Source organism: Diceros bicornis, chromosome 28, assembly GCF_020826845.1.
Source record: "Diceros bicornis minor isolate mBicDic1 chromosome 28, mDicBic1.mat.cur, whole genome shotgun sequence".
In the NCBI taxonomy this organism is placed as follows: domain Eukaryota; kingdom Metazoa; phylum Chordata; class Mammalia; order Perissodactyla; family Rhinocerotidae; genus Diceros; species Diceros bicornis.
Window position 1 is genome coordinate 36770930 of NC_080767.1, and position 25101 is coordinate 36796030.

At 56.4% G+C, this 25101-nt stretch overlaps 1 protein-coding gene across 4 annotated transcripts; it reads left to right on the top strand.

Moving 5' to 3' along the window:
* On the top strand, positions 1 to 24341 carry MIGA2 (mitoguardin 2). Of its 4 annotated transcripts, XM_058524233.1 has the most exons (16): positions 1 to 62; positions 2707 to 2946; positions 4143 to 4353; positions 5978 to 6090; positions 6998 to 7115; positions 7495 to 7631; positions 12575 to 12692; positions 13920 to 14020; positions 14596 to 14711; positions 15707 to 15779; positions 15958 to 16044; positions 19710 to 19808; positions 20145 to 20279; positions 21081 to 21134; positions 21940 to 22056; positions 22375 to 24341. In XM_058524233.1, exons 2-16 carry the CDS (start codon positions 2851 to 2853, stop codon positions 22579 to 22581), a joined length of 1782 nt encoding a protein of 593 aa, XP_058380216.1. In that variant the 5' UTR covers positions 1 to 62; positions 2707 to 2850; the 3' UTR covers positions 22582 to 24341. The 4 variants fall into 4 exon arrangements, with proteins under 4 accessions (XP_058380216.1, XP_058380215.1, XP_058380213.1 ...); XM_058524232.1 differs by lacking the exon at positions 1 to 62 and having other exon boundaries at positions 2727 to 2946; positions 13902 to 14020; XM_058524230.1 differs by lacking the exon at positions 1 to 62 and having other exon boundaries at positions 2727 to 2946; positions 13902 to 14020; positions 21940 to 24341.
* Positions 24342 to 25101: the final 760 nt, after the last annotated feature.

Here is a 25101-nt window from a genome sequence, read left to right on the forward strand (position 1 = left end):
GAGGTTGGTTGCGCGGGCGCCGGGGACGGAGACGCTGCCCTTCCGCAGCGATGGGATCCCGGGTGAGTGGCGGCCCGGGTCGAGCCCGGCGGGCGGGCGGGCGGCGCGGCAGGGTGCGGGAGTGAGGCTGGCAGCGGGTGGGAGCCGGGCCTACGCGAGGCACTGGGTGCAGGCGCAGGTGTCGGGGCTCAGCCGGACTAGGAGGGCCCAGGTTGGAATGAGCAGGTACCCGGGCCGTGGGCGGCGCGAAAGGTGGAAGGAGAAGGTACGCGATCGGTGAGGAGATGCCCGGGCCTGGAACGTTGCGAGGATCGGGGCAGGGGCGCAGGTACCTGACGCGGGCTGGGAAAGTACCCGGGATGGAAGGAGCAGGTGCGCCGCCGGCCGTGGGCGGCACTAGTGGGTATCTGGACGACCCTCAAGGATATTCCGGAGGTCGGGGCAAGAGAGGAGGATGCCTGACCCTGGGCCGCGAAAAGAGATGTCTGGGATGGAATGAGTAGATTCTGAAGACAAGGATATTGCTGAGGTCCAGTTCGGGAGTGCCCCGTACCTGGCCCCGTCGGACTGGTGAGGTGTCCAGGGTGGAAGGAACGGAGACTGGGCAGAAGGTGGCTCGAGGGAGTGCCTGGACCGGGGACATTGCTGGGATTAAAGCGGAAAAGGGGGCTGTTTAGGCCAGAGTCATTAATGGGATTGTCCAGGGCAAGGGAGGAGATGCCCTGGTGGAAGGTGTGGGTGTCCAGGCTAGAGATGTTGTAAGTGCCATGGTGGGGGTGGAATGAAGAGGTTCCTGCCCAAGGTTGTAGGGTGGGAGAGATGACTGCCCAGGTGGGGAAGGCATTAGAAGTGTCCACGGGCTGGGGGACATTGCCATGGGCTTGTCATCCTGGAGAAGTGCCAGGGGGATGGATAGGGCACGATTGGGCTGGATCTGGCTCCATCCCTGGCGTGAAGCCGGCTTGGGGGTGGGTGTTGTCACCTTGTACCTACCACTCTTCTTCTCACTTGGGACAACAGAGATCGCTCTTGTCTTTGCTGCAGACAGATGTCAGGCCTCCAGCTCTGTCTCACTCTTGGAGCGTGTGTTCAGGCTCATCTCCATAACTTCATGTGGTCTTCTCACTTGAGGGCCCGGAAGTCCTTCTGGTGTGGTATGGAGGGAGAGGTGGTGGTTGTAGCAGGCAGCTCAGGGGAAACACCACAGCCTTGGGGTCCCCCAGAGCTGAGATCACATCCCAGCTTGGCTATTTACTCAGTGACCTCGGTCAGGTGGCTTATCTCTCAGAGGCCCAGTTTCCCCATCCTAGACAGTGGTTGTTGCAAGGGTTCTGTAAGTGACTAGACTAAAAGCCCTCCTTGGAGAGCCTGTTCCTAGCCTGGCCTGTAGTGAGTGCTTGGGAAAGAGTAGCTGCTGATCCTCTGATGTGCTTGTCCCTCCTCGTTCTGAGGCGTAGGCCAGGTTGGGGGAGTGAGGGGGTGGCTTATGATATTAACCTGGGCCCTGACCGCTGGAGGTCACTTAGCTCCATTTGTAGGCTCCTGGCAGGATGTCTCCTACCCTTGACAACAGGACAGATTCCTCAGCCCTAGAACATTTCTCTGCCACCCCTCTCACCCACACACAGCTTAGCCCTAGAGCTACACTGATAGGATTGTCCATCCTTCCCACTCACTGGGGATAAGCCGTTTCTCCTGCTGGTCCAGTGACTTTGGCCCCCGTCCCAGGTACACAGGGTCTGTCCCAGGCTGCATATTCCTTCCGCTTGAGGTCCCACGAGACCTTGCAGGCATCCTTGGCCTTGGTGGTGGCGGTTGGGGAGCGCCCTGCAGGCTCTTGGGGACTGGGCTATGTGTGGTCAAGCCACTGGTCAGCGAAGGCCATTCGCTGGCCTTGGAATGGGGCAGTGGGGTACCCTGGGGCTCTCAGAAGGCCCCAGGGGGAAGTTGCCCTTGTAGTCTGTGGTTCTGCTGGGGGCTTGCCACTTCATGCTCCATATTAAATTTAGCAAAAGGGTAGTATTGAGCACAGATTCTAAAGTCCAGTAGACCTTGGTCCAAGTCTTGATTCCACCTCCTACTAGCTGTGTGACTTTGGACTCCTGACTTAGCCTCTCTAAGTCTCAGTTTCCTCATTGGAAATTGGTGGGATTAGGGGGTTGGGGAGGTAGATAGCAAGTACTTCACAGAATTGTAATGATTCAGTGAAATAACATATGTAAAGAACTTAGCATGAAATACACACATAACGTGTAGTAGCTTAGTATTTGAGGAAATGCCCTGCTGTTCTCGTAATACAGTCTACCGGAAGTAAAACATTCCTGGCTTTGGGGGAGGTGAAAAAGAGGTAATGATTCTCCTCAGGGTCCTGACCCTTTAGAGGCCTGAGATTTTTGTTTAGCAAATGGGCCATGGGTTTAAAAAGATTGAGAAAGTGTGGCAGAAAGCCCCAAGTTTGAGAGTGACCTTTTCATCTCCCAGCCCTGGGTCCAGTCTTGGGCCAGCGTACCAGAGACGCTGCCTTCTGCTCCCAGGACTCGGGTGGGCAGGTCTCTGGAGCATTCAGTGCCTCCCTGCTGGCGGGTACAGAAGGCTGCGGCCTGGCCGCAGGCTTCGCTCTCGTCTCATTTCCCAGGGCACTCTTGTGTGCGTTTCTCTATGCTCACGCGCGCGCGTGCTTGTGTCTGACTTGGTCGTCTCTCTCAGCTCTGTGGAGGGAACCTCTGGTATGTGTGTCCCTGTCCACTTGGGCCCTGGATGGTGCCCGAGACCCAGCCAGCAGCCAGTTGAAGACGTTCTCCTTGGAAGCTCTCAGCCCCGAGGGCTCCTGCCTGGGGTGCGGGTCCTGCCATGGCGTTCCAGAGGACTGAGGGCATGTCTGTGATCCAGGCCCTGGCCATGACAGTGGCCGAGATCCCTGTGTTCCTGTACACGACGTTTGGGCAGGTAAACATTGGGGTGGGTTGTGGTCTTCTCCTTCACTCCTCTGGTCCCTGAAACATTAGACCACTCATCCCAGGGTCCCTCAGCATCTGGGAAAGCTGCGCCCTCACTGCTGTTCTAGGCATCTGGTGTCTCTTTGATCAGAACAAGAAGGACTGGCTTAGGCCTCGAGCCTGGTCTTTACCCCAGGGCCATATGGACTCTTGACCTCAGTTTCTCCTTCTATAAAAGGGGTCAGTAATGCCCCTTCCTGCCAACCTCAAATGATTGAGGGCCTCTTGATGCTTCCTAAAGTGTCTGTCCTGTGGGATAGAGCTCCACCCCAGGGGCTCCCAGTCCAGAAGTCAGAGAGTGAGGGAGGAGCAGGGAAGCGTACAGAGGCAACTGTCGGGTGGAGTGAATGTCTCACCTTCGAGGTGTCATTAAGAAATGGGGTCGGCTGACCTGGGTTCAATTTCTTTCTTTTTTTTTTTGTGAGGAAGATCAGCCCTGAGCTAACATCCGTGCTAATCCTCCTCTTTTTGCTGAGGAAGACCGGCTCTGAGCTAACATCTATTGCCAATCCTCCTCCTTTTTCTTCCCCAAAGCCCCAGAGGATAGTTGTATGTCATAGTTGCACATCCTTCTAGTTGCTGTATGTGGGACGCGGCCTCAGCATGGCCGGAGAAGCGCTGCGTTGGTGCGCGCCCAGGATCCGAACCCGGGCCGCCAGCAGCGGAGCGCACGCACTTAACCGCTAAGCCGCGGGGCCTGGGTTCAATTTCTGTCTCTCTGTCCCCTTGAGCATGTGTCTTAACCCGTGTGAGCCTCAGATTTCTCACCTGGAAGATGCCAGGCATTCAGACAGGCAACGCAGGTAAAATCCTGGTGCAGTGCCTGGCGTGGCAGGCGCTCAGTCACTGGAGCTGTTAGGATCATGACTGATGGTTTAGGACACCTGCTGGACCCCAGATGCCATCTCCTTGGCATTGTCATTTTGTTCCCCCGAGTCCCCCTCTTTATGTCTCTGTGGTCCACATTTCAGAGGGTCTGGCCTGGTCCCCCCGCCGAGGTGGCTGCCTTTCCCTCATTCCTGGTCAGCAAATATCCCCCGGGTGCCCGATGCATTCCCTGCCCCTTTGGTGCTCCCCAGGGCAGCCCTACCTGCCTCGGGGCTCTCCTGGGGACACGTAACCCAGCTGCCTCCCTCTTTCCTGCAGACAGCGTTCTCGCAGCTGCGGTTGACACCAGGCCTGCGGAAGGTCCTCTTTGTCACAGCCCTGGGGACAGTGGCCTTGGCCCTGGCCGCCCACCAGCTGAAGAGGCGACGGCGGAGGAAGAAGCAGGTCGGCCCCGAGATGGGAGGCGAGCATCTGGGCACAGTGCCCCTCCCCATCCTCCTGGCCAGGAAGGTCCCCTCAGTGAAGAAAGGTAGGTGTGAGGTGGTGGGGAAGGGCCTGACCCGTGGTCAGGCCCCAGCTGGGCCCCTATTAACTGTGGGATCTTGGGCTAGGGACTTCCTGTCTCGAAGCCGAGTTCCCCCCGTCTGTGAGCTGGGGATGACAGTAGAACCTCCCTCTCTGAGCCGTTGTGAGGATTCAGTGGGTGAGGCGGCCAATGCATGTGTCCATCGGTAGCGGTTGTTCTTGTTATCTGAGGACCTTTGGGAGCACCCGGGTCCAGAGGGGGCTGGTAGGGCAGAGCTCCTCTGTCCAGGGAGGGAGATCCCCTGGCTTAGAAGCAGGAAGGGCCGTATGGTTCTGAGCCAGATGGTATTTTCCTCATCTCCCTCTTTTTTATTTTTATTTATTTATTTAATTATTTTTTGTGTGAGGAGGACCAGCCCTGAGCTAACATCCAGTGCCAATCCTCCCCTTTTTTCTTGAGGAAGAGTGGCCCTAAGCTAGCATCCATGCCCATCTTTCTCTATATGGGACGCCGCCACAGCATGGCTTCCCAAGCGGTGCGTCGGTGCGCACCTGGGATCCGAACCTGCGAACCCCAGGCTGCCGAAGCGAGCGCGCTCACTTAACCGCTTGCGCCACTGGGCCGGCCCCTCCCTCTTTTTTAAAATTAAGGTTTACTTTGCATACAGTAAAGTCACCCCTTTTGGCATATAATTCTATGAGTTTTGACAAACACATAGTCATATAATCACCACCACAGTCAAGAACTGTTCTATCACCCTTTAAATCCCCCGCTTTGTAGTCAGCCCCGCTCCCCTACCCCCAGCCCCTACAGCTGCTGACCTGTTCTGTGTCTGCTGGCGTGGCTTTAAAAACCTCTCTGGCGCCTGTTAATGTTGTAACCCAGCAATGCAGTGTTTGCCGTGTCTGAATGTCGTGTAGATCTCTTTCCGAGGCAAGGGGTTCGCCGAGGCTCTCATCTTGGGAGAAACCTGTTCTAAGAAGCAAAAGTCTCCCGGTGTGAAAATGGCTTTTAATTGTGAATTACCACTGCAAAAGGAAAGTTTTATCTTTATAATTAGGAAAAGAAGTTTTCGACTAGTTGAGAACAGGACCTGAGAAATGCGGGTGTAGCTGGGTTTCCGTTGTGCGTTGGCCCCTGGGAACCTGGAGCCGTTTCTGCACCAACCTCAGACCACCACCACCATCTCTGCTTTCACCTTATTTTCCCTTCCCTACGTTTCTCACTTAAAAAAAAAAATCTTTTGAGTATTTTAAAAAGTTGCTGCCTCAAATCATTTTTTGCAAGGAGGAGAATTCCAAATCAGTCACTGGGTCGGCAACACGGGGGAAGCCGGGTAAGAAGGAGGTGGGGAGTAGCTGGACCTTATTCCGGCAGATCTGGCTCCTCCTCCGGCCAGGCCCTATGCCTGGTGACTGACACTGTGGTGATGAGCAGGATGACAAGCAGGTGCCAGCACTTTTCGGCCAAGTGCACGCGCTTGGGGTGCTGTGCCGTCACCCTGACTTAGAAGGTCGGGACAGGCTCCCAGATGAGGAGGAAGGGGAGGGTGGTCCGGAATGGGGAACGGCCTGTGCAAAGGCTGGGTGGGACGCCTGCGTGACCCCTGCTCTCCTGCTCCTCACAGGCCACTCCAGCCGGCGGGGGCAGAGCCCCAGCAGCAAGAGCAACGACACCCTGAGCGGCATCTCCTCCATCGAGCCCAGCAAGCGCTCGGGGTCCTCCCACAGTCTGGCCTCGGTGAGGACCTGGGGGAGGGCGCAACCTGTCATGGCCTCGGGGCTCAGTCTCTGTCCTCAGGGGGCTGATGGACTGGTAGGAAGGTGGGAGAAGAGATTTCATTCATTCATTTGTTCACGCATTCATCCATCCACGCGTGCCTTCAGAGATTGCCCTTGATCGCTTACTGAGTGCCAGGCCTCGGTGAGAGAAAGGTGGAGAGTGCGAGGGAGAAGCTGGGGGTCTCTTGGGGAAGATACTGTCTATGAAAGTGCATTCATTCATTCATTCATCACACATTGAGCGATCACCTGCTCTGTGCCGGGGACTCTGCTGGGTGCTGAGGACATGGAGATAAATAAGACAAAGAGAAGTTTATTTTCTCATGGGGAATGACTTTGGCTTATTCACTCACGTAGTTATTAATTCCTTCAGCGAGCACTCAGCCCTATCTCTGAGCTGGGCACTGCCCTGGGGACCCAGGGGCGAGCAAGAGATGGCTCTTGTCCTGCAGGAGCCCACGGCTGGGCAGGGCGGGTGGCCGCTGATGTAGGTGAGAGCAGGTCCTGCTCCACCCCGGGCGTGGTGGGTGCTGCCTCAGTCTTCCCAGTCTGACTGATAGGGGGCCCAGAGCGGGGACTGGGCTGAGGGCGGGTTTTGTAGGGGGCTGCTGGTTTCAGGGCTGAACGTTGGCCTCGGTATTGCCTCCTGCTCCGGCAGTTTTTGTGAGGTGTCCTCGGGAGCTTGGAGTTGGTGGAACCAGGCCCTGCTGAGGGCCTGGCCGCTGTGGCCAAGGGCAGCTTCAGGACGGTATTTGGAGAGGGCGTGTGGCATGTGGTCAGGCTGTAGGGGAGACTCAGGGGTCCTACAAAGGGTCTGGGAAGACCTCACCCCTTGCCCTCGGGTCCTTGTGCTGCTTGGCGCCCAGGTGGTGGCGGTGAACTCATCCAGCCCCATGGCTGCGAGTTCGGGACCGTGGGAGACCAGAGGGATGGAGGAGTCTGTGACCACCAGCGACGGCAATGCCGAGAGCCTCTACATGCAAGGTACAGGCCAGGAGGCCGGCCTCGGGGCTCTCCTGGGGCAGGGTGGGGGCAGGAATGGCCTCCTCCCAGGAGCCCAGGCCGGGCTCAGGACACTTCTCCAGGTCTGCTCTGCAGACCCCGTTCCCCGCCCCAGAACCCTCATTCAGTGGTTTCCAGCTATTTCTGGATGGGGCAGTCTCCATCTGAATGAAGGCCTGTGAACTGACCAGCCCTGAAAGAGTGGTCAGGACCCGGCCCACACGGTCCTGCCCGCGTTTGTCTTTTGGGGCTCTTCTGCCTCCTCGCTCTCCTGGGCCCCTCCTGAGTGCCACTGTGTGGGGTCCGGCTGTTCCCCGGCTGCTGGGGCCCACCTCTGCCTCCTCTCCTCGCCTGTGTTCAGGCATGGAGCTGTTCGAGGAGGCTCTGCAGAAGTGGGAGCAGGCGCTGAGCGTGGGGCAGAGGGGGGACAGCGGCAGCACCCCCATGCCGAGGGACAACCTCCGGAACCCCGAGACTGCTTCGGAGGCACTGTCCGAGGTAGGTGATCCTCCCCTGTGTCTTTCCTATCCCCGCCCTGGAGAAGGTTGGTGGCGTGGCAGAGGGGCAGCCAGACTTCGGGGGGCTGACTAGCAGCCCCACCTCCTGCTAGCCAGTCGCTTGTCCCCTTGGGTGGGAGTTTTCCCCTTGATCAGGATGTTGATCCAACCAAGTGAAATATTCTCATAACGTGCTTATTATAAGCACATACCTGGCCCTGGGTCGTTACTCCATAAACCACAGTGATGATCACACCTGGTCCCAACTCTGAGGAATACGTGTGTTCAGGAAAGCCAGGAGGGAAATTGTTGTGCTCATAGTGGAGTGGCTCACACGGCCTTTGTCTTTACGTTTTTTGGCGTTGTCCGAGTTTTCTACAGTGAACATTATTTCTATATCAGGAAAGAGAAATAAAGTAAAAAGCTAAAGTAAAAAATTTTGATGAAGAGCACATCAAATATATGTGGTAGGGTGGATGTTCACTGAAGCATTGTTTTGTAATAGTTAAAAGACATGAAAAACTGGACACTATCTAAATGCCTATCAGTAGTGTCTGGAATACTACGCAGCCATTAAAAGGCTGAGGGAAAGCTGTGTGGGCTGATTGATACGTTGCTATCTCCATGATATATCATGAAGTGAGGAAGGCAAGATGTACGATGTGTACAGTATGGCCCATGTGTGTACATTTTTAAAAAGACACATCCGTGCAGATGTACGCCTGATGGTGACTGCTGGTGGTATGGACGCTTTTATTCTCCTCCGGACAGAGACATAGGATGTGTTAACAGTGATCTGTGGGGAGAGGGTCTGCAGGGAAAGGTGGACAAAGGCTTTTGTTTTACTCTTCTGTGCTTTTCAGTATCTTTCTTTACTGTTTCACTTTTGTAATTTCAGGCGCATGCTTTATAGGCAAGGTTTGTGTAGGTGGTGGTATTGTGGGCTGTTTCTGTTTTATTCTTTATACTTTTTTGTATGTAAAAAAAACCCCAAACCCCCTTGAGCTCCTGTCCTCTGCTGGAGCGAGGTCCGTGGGGGCACCTCTCTGGGGAGCAGTCTGACAGTATCTGGAGAGTCAGTTGGGGTCTAGCCAGGAAATGGGAACAACTTCAGATGTTGAAAAAGGAGAGAGTTTAATCCAGAGACTTGGTTGCACAAGTGGAGGAGTTGCTGAGAGGCCCAGGGCTAGAGGGGGCGTGCCCAGCTCGCAGGAGCTGGGCACCTCTTGTGGGAGCTGACACCACGGTGGGGGCTGGCCAGCAGGGGTTGTCCCCACTGGGGGAGTGGGGCAGGGGTGTGGTGTGAGGCAGGACCAGGAGAGGAGAGTTACTCTGCCGCCCCGCCTCCACTCCCAGCCTCCTTTCCTCCACCTCTGCCTCTGTTGGCCCGGAGCCAGTTGGCAGGGGACATGCCTGGCACAGCCAGGAACAAGTTGAAGGTACATGTGCCCTCCACCCCATCTGGGGGCATTAGCTCAGAAGCCCGTCACCCAGGCATGACCGCTGCGGTTGTGGGCTGTGAAGGAAGTGTCTGGGGCTCAACGATGCTTCAGGGCCGGTGGGTGCAGCTGCCTCAGGTCAACTCTGCGTGTGGGCAGACGATGGGCGCCTGCAGGAGTGCCTTAGAGATGAAGGGAGGTGGCTTCATTGCAGACGTTGTATCTGTTGCTGATACGAATATCTTAAAATTATAGACCTTTCATTGTTTTTCTTATTGTGAAAACAAGTAAATATTCTTCTTAGAATAGTGAAAACTACAGAAATAGAAAAGAGAGGGAGGCTCTGATCAGAGAGCTTGTGGTTGTGTGACATGGGCAGAGGCCCTCAACCTCCCTGAGCCCCGGTGTCCTCGGTGGGACAGAGTACCAGCCATGTGATCCTGGCCCGGAGTTGGCGCTCAGTGAATGATCTTTGTCATCAGTATTATTGATGCCTATAACTCTTCATCCAGACAGAACCTCTTTGTATCCTTCCAGGCATTTTTCTTTCTTTTTTTTTTTTTTTTAATTTTATTTATTTATTTTCTCCCCCAAAGCCCCAGTAGATAGTTGTATGTCATAGTTGCACATCCTTCTAGTTGCTGTATGTGGGACGCGGCCTCAGCATAGCCAGAGAAGCGGTGCATCGGTGCGCGCCCGGGATCCGAACCCAGGCCGCCAGCAGCGGAGCGCGCGCACTTAACTGCTAAGCCACGAGGCTGGCCCTTCCAGGCATTTTTCTATGCTAAAGGGTTTTTAACAGGTTTATTGAAATATAATTCACATGGAAGTATAATTCACATACCATAAAATTCACCAGTTGAAACTGTGCAGTTCAGTGACTTTTAGTATAGTCACAGGGTCGTGTGCATCTTCATCACCCCAAACAGAAATCTCATATTCTTAGCACTCACCCCTCCTCCATTCCTTCATCCCACCCAGCCCTAGGCAACCACTAATCTACTTTCTGTCTCTATAGATTTGCCTATTCTGGGCATTTCTATAAATGGAGTCGTATAATATGTGCCCCTTGTGACTGGCTCCTTTCACAGTTTAATGTTTCCGAGGTTCATCCTTGGAGCATGGATCACTGCTTCGTTTCTGTTTATTGCTGAATGATATTCAAGTCTATGGATAGTCTACATTTTATTTTCATTCATCAGTTAATGGACATTTGGGTTGTTTCCACTTTTTGGCTGCTAGGAACATTTGTGTACAAGTATTTGTGTGGACGTACGTCTTTAATTCCCTTGGGTATATACTCAGGAGTGGAATTGCTGGGTCATATGGTAACTCTATGTTTAACATTTTGAGGACCTGCTAGACTGTTTTTCCAAAGCGGCTGCACCATTTTACATTCCTACCAGCAGTGTACGAGGCTTCCGATTCTCCACGTTCTCACCAACACTTGTTATTATCTGACTTTTTGATTCTAGCCGTCTTAGTACGTGTGTCTAGCCATCTCATTGTGGGTTTTGATTTGCATTTCCCTGAAGGCTAATGATGCTGAGCATCTTTTCATGTGCTTATTGGCCGTTTATATATCTTATTTGGCGAACTGTCTATTCAGATTTCACTTTATTTTTAAATTGGTGATTTATCTTTTTATTATTGAGTTGTAAGGATTCTTTATATAGTCTAGATACAAGTCCTGTATCAGAGATAGGATATGCAGATCTTTTCTCCCATTCTGTGTGTTCTTTTCCCTTTCGTGATGGTGTCCTTTGAAACACAAAAGTTTTTAATTATGATGAAGTTCAATATGTCTATTTTTTCTTTTGTCATTTGTGCTTTTGGTGTCATATCTAAGAAACCATTCCCTAATCCAAGGTCACTTCACAGAGAAAGAGCTGGCAGATCTCTGCCCAAGTGACAAGGCTCTCCTGGTCACATGGAGCAGGTCTGGCCCTGTGAGAGAACTGAGCAAAGTGGCCATTGGGCCTGGGGTCCTTTTTTTTTTTTTTTTTTTTTTTGTGAGGAGATCAGCCATGTGCTAACATCTGCCAATCCTCCTCTTTTTTTTTGCTGAGGAAGACTGGCCCTGGGCTAACATCCATGCCCATCTTCCTCCACTTTATATGGGACGCTGCCACAGCATGGCTTGACAAGCAGTGCGTTGGTGTGCGCCTGGGATCCGAACCTACGAACCCCAGGCCGCCGCAGTGGGGGGTGCACTCTTAACTGCTTGCGCCACTGGGCAGGCCTGGGCCTGGGGTCCTTTGGGCCTGGGGTCCAATCCCAGCTCTACCAGGCTCTAGCTGGGTGGGCGGGGCCACTTAACCTCCTGGAGTTTTCTCTGTGAAATGGGGTCATAGTAATATCCTGCTTTGAGAGATACCATGAGGCTGACAGCGAGGTACCTGGTCGAGGACAAGCGCTCAGTGAAAGGCAGCCATTTCCATCGTTACCGTCCCCATCTGAGCTCTTCTGGCTCTTTCTCCCCAGTGGCCTCAGGCCCGAGTCAGCCCTTGTCTCCTCCCTGGGGTGTAGTTACAAGCAGGTGCAGGATCTGGCAGCCTCTGTGGAAAACAGAGTCGTTGGGGCTGCCCCTTTCTGGCCTCTCGCCCCGGAAGCTCCTGGGTTCAAAGGAGCGTTGCCCTCTTCTTCCCGTGCCCTGGCCTGGAGGCAGAGGGCAGCGAGGAGGTCACTGAGCCACAGGCTGCGTGCCTGGGTGCAGTGCCTTCCAAGCGTGCACAGTTAACAGCAACGGTACGGTTTGAACCCGGCTCTTCCTGGGTTCCTGACTGCTCTCTTATTATAGTAGCCGCAAGGACAAGAGTTACAATAATAGCTGGCATGCACCGAGTGTCACCCCGGGCCAGTCCTGTCTGAAGGGCTTTGCATACCTTATCTCCTTGTGTTTTCGCTAAAATCCTAGGGAGTAGGCCCTCTTATCTCAATTGACAGATAAGGAAACTGAGGCTCAGAAAGGGGAGGTTATTTGCTCGACGTCACACAGCTCAGAACTGGTAGTGCCAAGGTCGGACCTCGGTCTGCTTGGATCTAGAGCTGCACTGTTCAGTAGGAAGCCACATGTCTCATTGAAAAGTTTCTAGAAACCACGATAAAAAGCAAAAGGAAACGGTTGAAATTAATTTTAGTAATAGATTTTATGTAATCTAGTTATAACCAAAATGTTATCATTTCAACATGTAATCAACATGGAAAATCACTGAGTTATTGTGTTCTCTCTTTTTTTTTTTTTGGTACCAAGTGTTTGAAATTGGTGTGTACTTTTACTTACGGCACATCTCAGTTGGAACTGGCCACATGTGGGCTCACTGGCCGTGCGTGGCTGGTGGCTCCTGTATGCAGCGGCTCAGGTCTAGACCTGTGCTCTTGCTGCTGGGCCCCAGAGCCTTCTGCCCTTCCCCCGGGGCTGGGACCCCCCTCATTGGTGAGGGAAGGGGTGGTTAGCATCGGGAGCTTGGAAGGCCTGGGTTGACGGTCATCACTGTAACTGCAGCCAGAGTCACAGCGAAGGGAGTTTGCAGAGAAGCTGGAGGCCCTGCTGCACCGGGCCTACCACCTGCAGGAGGAGTTTGGGCCCACCTTCCCGTCCGACAGCGTGCTGCTGGATCTCGGTGAGCTGGGCCCCGGGCGCAGGCTGGGGGGGGGGGCGGGGGGCAGTGAGCAAACAGGCTGTGGCTCCCTCAGTGCCTCAGGCAAACCAGAATCCCCAGTGCCCTCAGACCTCGTCTGATCCAGTGCCTTATTGCACAGACAGGGAAACAGAGGCCCCTCGAGGGACAGAGGTGGCAAGTAGGAGCAGAGCTGGCGTGAGGCCCCAGTGTGCTTTGCCCCATCCCCTTGGAAGCAGGCCTGGGGACTTGGGTGGCAACATCTCTCCTGGCGGCTGTTCCAGCCTTTGGTTTGAGCCCTGTCCTGCGGGCACCGGGCGGGTGGAAGGGTTGGCTTGCATGGAGATTAGCCCACAGCAGGCTGGAGACGAAGAACACAAGTCCTGCTGTTGCCGCCCCCTCGAGTGGAAGGGGCATAGCCTTGCTGCCGGGGAATGAAGTTCCTCAGCCAAACAGCCAATGTCGTCCTAGTGCCTGCGGCTGGCGGGACCCTGTGCGCCGAATGTGACCCCCAGGGTCCTTCCCTAGGTGCTGTCAGCCCCAGGGGGCACCATTAGACCCTGAGTGTCCAGCTCCCCGGCTCTGCCAATGGGGACACAGGCTCAGCAAGGGCTGGCCAAGGTGACACATCCTCCCCTGGCCTTTCCCCGAGTGGCTTTGCCAGTCGGAAGAATCCTGCTTCTTATGGCTTCCCCACGTGGCAGAGAAGGCTACTGGGCATTCAGGGCTGTGGCCTCTGCTTATTTGTCCGGCAAACCTTTGCTAAGTGCCCTTGAAGCCCTGGACCCCCTCAGCCCTTGAGCGAGTGGGGATGGGAATGCTGAGTGAGTGGCCTGTGGACTCCCTCTAGCCCTTTGGTATCAGTGGCTAAGTTTCAGCTTGTTAGAGAAAGGAAGCAGCTTGCCCAGGGCCACACGGCACAGCAGTCTGCCCCTGCAGAGCTCCGGGGCCACCAGGTTTCAGGGTCCAGTGGCATGGCCGTGCTGCCCTCAGCAGCCTCATTTCCACACCTGACTGTGCCCACCTCCAAGGATGTGGTAGAATTGAAGGAGGTCACTCATTTGAGGCGACGAGCCCGGAGTCTTCACGCGCAAGTGTTCAGTAAATGGGAGCTTTGCGGTCATCAGCATAGTCCGCCACAGAATTGGGTGTCGGTGGGCTTCGCATCCGCACATTCCGCAAAGCTTGGTGATCTTGGCAATCTTGGCTCAGCCCTTCTGCCTTTGCCAGAGCGGACCCTCATGCTGCCCCTGACTGAGGGCTCGCTGCGTCTTCGGGCGGACGATGAGGACAGCCTGACCTCGGAGGATTCCTTCTTCTCCGCTACCGAGGTGACTAGGGGCGGGGGGATGGGTGCAGAGGGATGGGGTGGAGTGAAGGCCAGCCCCCTGTGCGACCCTCGGGGTGAGCACCGGGTCGTGGCAACGTGAAGGCATTTCCTCCGGTGGGAGCAGAATGTGGCAGTCATCAAGTGCTGTTCCCCGGGGACTCCATGCAGTTGCTGGGGACAGAGGCCTGAGAAGCCAGGGGCCATAGGTCCTGTGGGGGATGCAGGGGTCCCCTCCTCTACTGGCTTCAGCCCACACTGACCTCTCCTCCTGCAGACGTGCCCGTTGCTTGGCATTAGTCTCCTGCCATGGCCACATGTGTCAGCCCGGCTGTCCCAGCCCGGGGTGGGAGGATGTGGCCAAGTGTCCAGTACATGGCCCCTTCGGAAAGGGGCCCTGGAGATGGGGACGCTGAGGGCCAGAACTGAACTTGAACCCGGGCCTCCTGCCTGTTGTGCCAGCATTCCCTCTGAGAGGTCGGCCCCCAGGGTGTCCACTGGGCAGACGCCCTCACCCCCCAGGATGCTGCTGACACAGGCTTTGACATGACCTTTCTCTTCCCCTGTGCCCTCCCCCAGCTCTTTGAGTCCCTGCAGGTCGGAGAGTACCCCATCCCACTCTCCAGGCCCGCTGCTGCCTACGAGGAGGCCCTGCAGCTGGTGAAGGAGGGAAAGGTGCTCTGCCGGACCCTCAGGTGAGCGTGTGGGGAAGGAGGCAGATGGGGTGGGCCCGTCTCCCTTGGAGGAGGCCGGAGAAGCCAGCAGTGCTGGTGAGGACACAGCTGGGCTGGGCCGGCTGAGGGCCGTGGTGGGCTGGCCATGGCTCCTGCCTCAGTCGCGGGGGGCCTAGGATGGCCCCAAGTACCAAGACAGGCGGGTCTGGAATTAACAATGACAAATTAAGGTAATTAACTAATAAAATAACAACAGTTGGTACTTGTTCTGAGTTCTCAGAGCAGTCCAACCACAGAAACACGGCGGGCACTGTTCCTAAGCCCTGTGTCCTGATACACCCCCTTTCAGCAGCGGCCTGGAAGCCAGGCTCTAGGGACACACAGACCCGGATTCTCTCCAGCTTCTGCCACTTAGTAGCATGTGGCCCTGGACAAGTCACCTGACTTCTCCTAGCCTGTTTTCTTGTCTGTGGTAGATTCAGGTTTCTTATTCATCTTAATGTATGGTGTGAAATTCAGAATTTGGCTTTTGGTCATGACTCCAAATTTAAGTCCATGTGTTTGGAGGCCCCGACTGAAGATGGTTGACAGCTCCAGCCGAGGCCTCGGTGATTTGGATAAAGGGGAGCCAGACCAGGGAGCCTCCCGCTGTCCAGAAAGCCCAGCCCAGAGTGGGCGGCAGCCCCTGCCCTGGCCTTCTGCCAGCTGGGAACAGTTGGGCCATTTTGGTCCTTTACCAGTGAGGGTTGGGGCCTAAAGGAGGCCAAGGTCAGCCCGACCCCCCATGACCAGACCTGCCAGCTGCGCCCAGTGCCATTGAGGCCGACACGTCCTCAGAGAGCATCCAGTCAGCCTCTAACTTTGGTTTGGGGGAGACCGAGGCCTAGAGAGGGGCAGGCACCTATCTGAGGTCACACTGCCAGGCCGAGGCAGGGCCACCCACGGCTCCACCCTGGCCCCTGTGGGGCATCACTGGGCAGGGCCCCAGTGGTGTGACTGTCTGTGCTTCCCCCCAGGACAGAGCTGCTGGGCTGCTACAGTGACCAGGACTTTCTGGCCAAGCTCCACTGTGTGCGGCAGGCCTTCAAGGTGCGTGCGGTCCGGGGCACCTGGGGAGGATGAGCCAGGAATGGGGGCCGTCAGGGCCTGCCGCCACACCTGCTCCTCTGTGCAGACGGGCCACCTACCCAGCCCATTATGCTGCCCTCTCTGCCGGCTCTGGGGACCTGCGGCCCGGCAGCTCATCCCCTCCCTGCCTCCCCCTTAGGGCCTCCTGGAAGACGAGAGCAACCAGCTTTTCTTTGGGGAGGTCGGCCGGCAGATGGTGACAGGCCTGATGACCAAGGCTGAGAAGGTAGCTGGGCTGGGGGCTCTTCCTTCAGGTTTTCTTCCCTCCTCGCCTTTTTTAATTTTTACTTTTTTAACTTTTGTTTGGTTCTATAAAAAAAAAAAAAAAGCCCCATCTGAAATCAAGCTGAGGAGCTTTGACTTCATCCTGTAGGCGGTGGGGGAGCTGGGAAAGGACTGGGGTTTTTTCCTGTGCTAATTTTGAAAAACACGGAACTGTATTGCTTTTTATTTCGGATTACAATGTAAAGTAGTTTTACAAAATTCACTGACCATGAAATGCAAACCACAGAAGGTCTCCCTGTACCCCACCTGCTGAGGGAACCACTGCCTGCCGTTTGATACATGTTCCTCCTGCTCAGTTTCATAGACTGTAATCCTTGAACATTGTTATTTAATTTCCAGAGCTCGGTTTGTGTCCTATAGTGCTCTATAGCTATATTTTGTCATGTTGGATTATATCCCGTCCATCTTTCTGGGTCAGTAGCAGCGGGTACTTTTACTGACTGCGTAGTATTCCAGTCTGTGGTTTATCTGCTTCTCCTGTGGATGGGCATTTGGGCTGTGTTTATCACAGACACCACTATGACAGTCAGTCTCTTTCAGTACCTGTGAGGTTTTCTGGGTGCATTCTAAGATGTGGCACTACTGGGTCCTGGGCTCAGATATGTAGAAGGCTGCCAGATTTTAAATGCCTTGACAACTTACGTCCCCGCCAGCAGGATAAGAGTGTGTCCCCTTACAGCTTGGCTGATGCTGAGTATTAGTAATCTTTTAAATTTTTAGTTTATCCATTGCATTATGTTTCTTTGATTATTAATGAGGTCGCATGAATTTTCATGTTTATCAGCCACTTGTGTTTCTTTTCTTTGATGCGTTTGAGTAAAGCTCTTGAACACACCTCTCCCTTCTGAGTCCTTTCTCCTCACATGCCAGAGTGATAGTTCTAAAATGCACGCCTGACCTCGTCACCCAGCCACTTAAAATCCTCATTGGCAGCTCCCAGTGCCCTTGGTGTGAAGACCAAGCTTCGTGCCGTGGCCTGCTGCTCTGTGCACTTGGCCCTGCCTAGATGGAGGGCCCAGAGTTTCTAGTGCACATCGGACCTTCTCCCTGATCTGGGCCTTTGCGTGTGCTGGTTCCTCTGTGCCTGGAACTTTGTTCTTCAGTTCTTCTCTGTTCCTGTTTACAACTTTATTGTAAAATATACATATAAGAGTGTAAAAGTGTATCTGTAGGATTTAATGAATGAAAAGATGAACCCCTGTGTACCTGGCACCCAGGTCAGGAAGAGGAACATATACCAGTATCTGGAAGCTCCCTGGTTCCCCTCCCTGCCCCTCTTCCTTGGTCACCCGTCTTCTGCGTCCCCACCAGCCATCTCTTTCCCCAGGAGGATTTCACCTGACTCGTCCCCTGGGGCCCAGGAGCCCTTGGGCTCACCCCACCCAACCTGGCCCCATAACCCCGTGTCCTGCTTGCGGGTTGGCCTGTCCTTCTCCTCATTACTCCAAGAGCTCCACAAGGGCCTGGACCACAGCGCTCCTGGCACAGGCCTGTGCCCAGCCCGGGGCCTGGCACGGGGCAGTGCTCCATAAACATTAATGGTTCTCCTCCCCACAGCTGCTCTTCACCAAGCAAGGAGCTCAGTGCTTTACTCACGTTTCTTTCCCGGTAGCTCACTCGAGCCTGCCCCCAGTCTCCACGTGGTGGATAAGGAAGCCGAACCTGGGGAGGTAAAGGGCCCTGCTCTTGAGGGGAAGGGGTGTGGCCTCGAGTCACTGAGCAAGGGAAGGGTAGAGCCGGGACCTGAACCCAGCTCGGCCTGGCGCCAGCCGTGCTCTTAGCCTGTTCCCTGTGGGCTCCCCAGGAGGGTGAGTGAAGAACAAGTGAGGGACAGGAAAGTGAGGCTGTAGTGGATGCCAGGAGCTTAGCAGACCGCCCGCTCCACGGTGGCTCCCAGAGGGGTCTGGAGGCGTGACTTTCCCCTCTCCAGCCTCCGCCCAGTGCAGGACTTAGGCTTCATTCTTATTAAGAAATCAAGGGGGCCAGCCCGGTGGCGCAAGTGGTTAAGTGCGCGTGCTCTGCTGCGGCAGCCCGGGGTTCGCCAGTTCGGATCCCGGGCGCGCACCGACACACCGCTTGTCAGGCCATGCTGTGGCAGGCGTCCCATATAAAGTGGAGGAAGATGGGCATGGATGTTAGCCCAGGGCCGGTCTTCCTCAGCAAAAAGAGGAGGATTGGCAGATGTTAGCTCAGGGCCTATCTTCCTCACCAAAAAAAAAAAAAAAAAGGTAATAAAAAAAAAAAAGAAATCAAGAAGAGGCTTAAATGGCTTGAGCAGCTCCTGAGCGCCGAGCCCTGGGAAGAGCCGTCACAGACACAGCCCTGGCGGGTCTTTCCACGCAGGCGGGGCCGGGGCAGGCCTGGTCTGAGAGGATGCTGGCTCTGCGGGCAGTGCCCCCGCGCTGGAGTTGTAGTATCGGGCCACTTCCTTGCCGCGTGTCCCCGGGCCAGATGGGAATCCTTTCCAAGTCTCGGTCTCCTCATGTGTAGATGGGCGTGTCCCGGGGACGCTGTGAGATGAAGTCAAACATGCTGAGCAGCCCTCAAAGTGTCAGCAAGGGCCAACTCTTATCTTCTCCGTCATCCTCATTTACATTTGAGGAAACTGAGGCTCAGCCCAGGGTCATCCTAGCAAATTCTCTTTAAAACTGAATGAAAATAGTTTTTTTTTAATGATTACAAAAAGGATTCAGGCTCATTGTAGAAAAAACTATGACAAGACGAGAGTGAAAATGTCCCCAACCCCACCTTGTTCACATTTTGGTGAACATGTATTCAGTGCCTCCTCCGCCCGTGGCTCCTGATGAACCGCCTGTGCCGTTCTGTCAGCTCTACCCTTCCTGGCTCTGGGGCATACCACTGACCTCCCGAAGCCTCACTATTCCCATCTGTAAAGTGGGTGTAATCTGGAACGCCCCTCAGAGGACCGTATGCATTAAATGAGTTGATCCGTATTAGAACAGTCCCTGCACGTACTAGCTTTCCATGTCCATAAGTGCACGTCCACGCCTGCAAATCGTGTCGTAAGCCCCAGCCGAACCTCACGGGCCCAGAGAGTGAGGAATTTGCCCCATGTGCTGCAGTCTTAGCACCCTGCAGCAGCTGTCTGTTACACTATTCATTGCTTCGGTCGAGGCGCTGGGCTGATTGTGTTACATCGTGAGCTCGTCGACTCCCGCAGAACAGCCATACGAGTGTGGGGCTGTCACTTCTCCCGTTTCACCAGTGAGGCCCAAGGTCATGGAGGTTTGATTCTTTGGCTGCCTGGCTCAGCCTCATGTCCTCACGCATCTTTCCAAAGTGAGCTCACGCTGTAGCGTGTGCGCGTCTCCTGGAAGGCGGTCGGCACTCAGTAACGAGCTGGTCTGAGACAGCTGCGCCCTAGTGTCGGGTCTCTCCCGGACATCCCCTGGTCTCTGCACAGGCACATCGAGGTGGGCAGGGGACACTTCTTGCCTCGTGTTCTCCATGGCTGCTGCTCAGGGATGGGCCCTGGTCCTGCCATGGTGTGTCCCCCACCCGTGGGCCAACCTGTCCCTGTGGATCTAGTCCAGCAGGGTCTGGGACCTCTCCCGTGACCAGCACAGGCTGTGCTTCTCCCCACAGAGCCCCAAAGGCTTCCTGGAGAGCTACGAGGAGATGCTGAGCTACGCCCTGCGGCCGGAGACCTGGGCCACCACGCGGCTGGAGCTGGAGGGCCGTGGGGTGGGTTGGTTTGTGCTGCGCCCCAGCATCCTGGGGACCCTCGTACCTGAGATCCTGGAGCAGAGAGGGGGTGCCTGTGCTGAGCTCTGCCTTGATTCTGGGGTCTGAGATGGCACCATCATGCTACAAGCCCCCAGTTCCTGCCCTGCCCTGGCTCAGGCTGAGAGGGAGATGGCCCCAGTTGCCCCCATTGCAGATGGAGATGTGTCTGCTCACCCATGTGTTCCCACCCAGGGCCCCCGACACCCTTGCCCGCTCTGGCCTCAGTCTCCCCATCTGCCAGCGGCCCTGCAGCTCGGGCGCCACAGGCCTCAGAGCGCCCCTGCCCTCTTGCAGGTGGTCTGCATGAGCTTCTTCGACATTGTGCTGGACTTCATCCTCATGGACGCCTTCGAGGACCTGGAGAAGCCCCCGTCCTCCGTGCTCGCCGTCCTCAGGAACCGCTGGCTGTCAGACAGCTTCAAGGAGACGGTGGGTGCTACCCCCACACCCAAGTGCACGCACACTCAGGTGACCCCATGCGTTCACGTCGACCCCACTGCCCTCCATCCCTGGCTTTGGTACCACGGCTGGGCTCCCCACCCTTCAGGCAGCAGTCACCCGCGGGGCAGGCTCCTGCCCGCTGCGATCTGGGGCTGCCAGGCCTGGCAGACTAGGCATCTGCCCTGGAGAAGCTTCCCAGGGGATCCCACTGCTCTGCTGTGCACCAGTTTAGAACCAGTGTGCTGTGCATTTTCCGTCTGTACTATGGTTTCACTGAGTAGTTAATTTGACTCATTCTGTGCTGGCATGAATTCTCTTCAATGTTAATGCATCCTAGTAAATTAAGTTAAAATATAAGGAAGAAAAGAGGACCAGCAGGAGAGCAGCCAGCACAGGGACCCCACAGGGCAGCTGTGCTGTGTGGCCTGGCGGGGTCTGGAGGGGGGTGGGGCTGGTCTTTTACAGGCAGTAACCATGGATCCCCACACTGAATGACGTGGGGGTGCCAGGTCATGGCCATTTTACAGAAGAGGAAACTGAGGCCCAGAGAAGTTCAGTGGCTAGTCCAGGGACCCACAGCAGTAAGAGTTGGAGTCAAGATTCAGATTTCAGTATGTCTGATTCCTGATCGAGGGGCGGGAAACAGCAGAGCTCAGGCACCAAGCCCCGTCTTCCTGCTGGGGTGGGGTGAGCTGGGGTTGAGGGCTTGGTCCAGGGTCGGGAGATAGGTAGGGGCTGCGGGCCCAGCCTGTTATTCTGACACCTGGTGGGGTCCCGTCTTTGATTTAGGCCCTGGCCACTGCTTGCTGGTCAGTTCTGAAAGCCAAGAGGAGGCTGCTGATGGTGAGTGACCCACAGGGTGCCTGGGGAGGCCGTGCTGGGCCCTGGGTGTGGTGCCCAGCTCAGCTGACCCTCCGTTCGGCATGTGCTGGCCCCCGGTCTGGGGGTAAGACAGGACAGGGTGGGGAGGAATGGGGCTGGTGCAGGGAGGCCTTGCTGAGCCCCCAGGCCCTGCTGCACGTTTTGGCCTCTGTCACAGCACTGGCACCCATCCTGCCATGAGTCCCCCTTGACCAGGAGGCCTCAGAGGCACCTGTGGATCCACTTCATCTCCTCCACCAGGGCCTTGCACAGAGTAGGCCATCAGGAACTGGCGAAGGGATCAGAAGAGGGGAAGGGTGTCCTCAGGGGGGCAGGGCACATGCAAAGGAGTGGCAGCTGGCTTGGCAGAGGTGGCTGGGTGGGGGCAGGATGCCCCCGGAGCAGGCAGAGCAGCCTTCCTCCCGCCCACTGGGCTGCTGTTATCTACACTCGCAGGCGGCGGCTGGCCGCGCTCTCTGGGCTACAGTCCATGTTCCCTCTGCTAGCCAGGCTCTGCTGCTTGGCTGATACCAGCTGCCACCGCCACGTGCACCGGCCACTTCCTGTGCCGAGCCCGCCTCGGGCCCCTCCACGTGCGGTCCTCACAGCAGCCCCGTGGTTCCCTGTCCAGCAGAGGTGAAAACTGGAAGTACAGTCACTTGCCCAGGGTCACCCGGCAAGCACGTGAGGGAGCCGGGCCTCCCTCTGAAGCCAGCTCTTAACACGACCCCAGGGCCTGGCCGCTTCACCCTGCCCGTCCCAGCCTCAGCCTTGCCGCCCCCCACAGGTGCCCGACGGCTTCATCTCCCATTTCTACTCCGTATCGGAGCATGTTAGCCCCGTCCTGGCCTTCGGCTTCCTCGGGCCCAAGCCCCAGCTCTCTGAAGTCTGTGCTTTCTTCAAGGTAAACAGGGAGCACAGGGCTGCTGCTGCCCACCCAGGCTCTGCCCGGCCCCTGGGAGAGGAGCCCCCGGGGGTGCAGGAGTGCAGCGAGGGCCTGGGCCTGCTCCCCGAGACAGGGCCGGGCGGGGGATCCTGGAGAGAGCTGGCTGCTCCTCCCACGGGGGGCCTGGCCCAGGTGGGTCCAGAGGAAGCACTGGGGGCCAGGAGCCTGAGGACAGACGAGGCTGAGTTGGGACTCCAGTGGTCAGGAGGGGGCCCTGGATGGAGTGGAGGGCCCTGGTGGCGGGGAGCGGGGCCCCATGCCAGCCCTGTGCCCCAGCACCAGATCGTGCAGTACCTGAGGGACATGTTCGACCTGGACAATGTGCGCTACACGGCAGTGCCGGCACTCGCGGACGACATCCTGCAGCTGTCCCGGCGCCGCAGTGAGATCCTGCTCGGCTACCTGGGGGTGCCGGCGGCCAGCAGCGTGGGCCTGAACGGCGTGCTGCCCCGTGAGAATGGGCCCGTGGACGAGCTGCACTAGTGACGACGCGGGCTTTGGGGGGCAGAGGAGGCTGCCTCCTCCCCATCTTTGGGTTGGCATCGAAGGGCTGGGGTGTGGCCATCAGCAAAGGCAGAGCCCAGGCCGTGGTGGCCAAGGGCAGTTGCCCCTGACCTTGTCCCCCATCACCTGGGAGTCCCCAAGGCCCAGGGGGCAAACTTTCTTGGAGAGGGATGGAGCCCCTAGGGGCCTGCCTGAGTGCCCTCACCTGTCCCTGGGGGAGGCAGAGGCTGGACCAGTGGCCACGGGGGCCCGAGGGAGAGGAAGGTAGCGAGAGAGAGAAGGTGTTGTGAGGAGAATTGGGACAGGCAGAGCTGGGTGCCCTGGGTGTGGGACCCTAAAACCTCCCCAGGGCTGCTGACACGTGGGGCTGGGAGGGTGGCGGTGAAAGGTGGGGGTGGCAGGGCTCTGTGGTGCAGGTCACGGATGTTCTGAGCTAGAAGGAACCTGGGCTGGACGGTCTCAGAATCTAATCTAATCTGGCCAGTCCTGATGGCCCCCCATCCCTGCCACCACCCTAGAGAGTTTGCAACTCCAGAGAGTGAAGCTGGGGGGCACCTTGGTGGGTGGCAGGCCTGGACCACCCAGAGTGGGACAGAGGTGGACCCGCTTTCCTTGTGCTCACGTCTGGGCAGGGACCAGGAGGCTGTCCTCTGACATTCCCTTGCCCTGCCAAAGATTCTCATTTCTCTTCCCACCTCTGCCACCACCAAAGATGGAGGAGGTGGGGCTGGGCCTCCCGTCCCCAACCCCTCCCTCTCTGAACGGGGAACTCCCTGGGTGGTGCTCGGCGCTGAGCTGGGGGCTCTGACCAGGGGTCATCCCGGGCCCGTCACCTCTGCTACCATTGGCAGTTGCCCCAGGAGTGGGGGGGTCCAGGGACCACGTGAGGGGAGATCAGAGGATGTAAGTGGCTGGACCAGCTCCCCAGCCCTCATTGGGACAGGAAACTTGCCCGGCACTTTTGCCTTCAACTCGACGCACAGATGCTCTCGGGCACAGACGCTCTGGGCCGCGCAGCAGTGTGGGCCCGCCTCCCTGCTGCAGGCAGGCTGTGGCGTTTGTCCCCACGCTGAGGGTTTCTGTCAGCCCTGCAGGCGCACTTCTCACAGTGTTTTCACCCGCACTGGGGTGTTTTATTTATTGCCTTAACACTTTATTTTGAGGGTCTGCCCTCCCAGGTTGAGAGGCCTGCGAGAGACATAGATTCCTCCTGGCTCCTTGTACTCTGGAGGTGGAGGACTGGCCCGCAGGCTCCCCTGAATGGCAAAGGGGCCCCAGGGGCGGCAAGCTTGCCCATATGGAGGAGGGGGAGAGGGAGATGGGAGGGGGGATGTGGGGCGGGGCCCATCCTCTCTGAGCCCACCCCCCTCCCCACATCCTCCCTCCTGCTCCCCAGGCTGGAGGACCGCTGTGCACTAACCCTGGTTCTGGCTCCACATCCACCTCCCCGAGGTCGATGCCCAGGAGGGAGCAGCCTCCTGGGCAGGAGGGAGCTGGGGTGGCCCTCCTCCATCCCGACATTCCATTCATTTGCACTTACCCTGCGCTGTGAATGTAATCTTGGGCCTGTGCCCGGCCTGTGCTGATTTGCTCCCACATCACACAGAAGTGGCATTTTCATTTCATCTTTGTTTACACGTCCATGCACTGCCTCTGGCACGCGATTTGTTGCAGCTTCCAACATTTGTATGGTAGAGCATGTGTGCGTCAACTTTGAGTCAAATAAATGGTTTAAACAATTTCCTTCCATGTTGCTGTGCTGCTGGGTACGCGTGGGGCCATTTGCTTCCTGGGCCAGAGCTGGGGACCCGCTCTTGGGTGCGGCTCGTGGAGGTTCCAGGACAAAGGTTGAGGGCGGCCTGCTGGGGGCTGTGAGTCCACTTTGTGCCACTTGGCAGCCTGGCAGGATCCACGTGTCCCTCAGCAGGGAGGGCCCTTGCGGATGGGGGTGAAGGGAGAGAGGGGCCAGTGCAATACTTAAGGACACAGGTGTGGGGGGCAGCCTGCGTGTGGATCCAGCTCAGGCAGCATCCAGGCAAGGCCGCTCCTCTCGGCCTCCGTGTCCACATCTCTAAGATGCAGGGGCTGCACCAGGCGGGAGTGTAGACTCGGGCTCAGTCACTGTGAACGCCTGAGCTGGTGAGGGGCTGGGACAGGTGGGAACGGAGCAGATCTGAGCCTGCCAGATCTCAAGTGTTTTCACGGGTAGTCGGACATCGCAAGTTTTATTTGAAAGGTACTTTTAAAAAAAACTTCACTTTGAAAATTTTAAATGTACAGAACAGCTAAAAAGAAAACTATATAAAGAACACCCATAAAACCAACACCTCGAGTCAGTAATTAATATCTTGCCATATTTATTTCATGTATATGTTTCTTTCCTAAAAGGTTTTAGAGTAAGTTTCAAATATGTACTTGTGGGGGAAGAGGGAGAATCCCCCTCTGCTCCTTCCCTTAAGGTTCTTATGGCTGGCCAAATAATTAACAAGACAAGTTAGC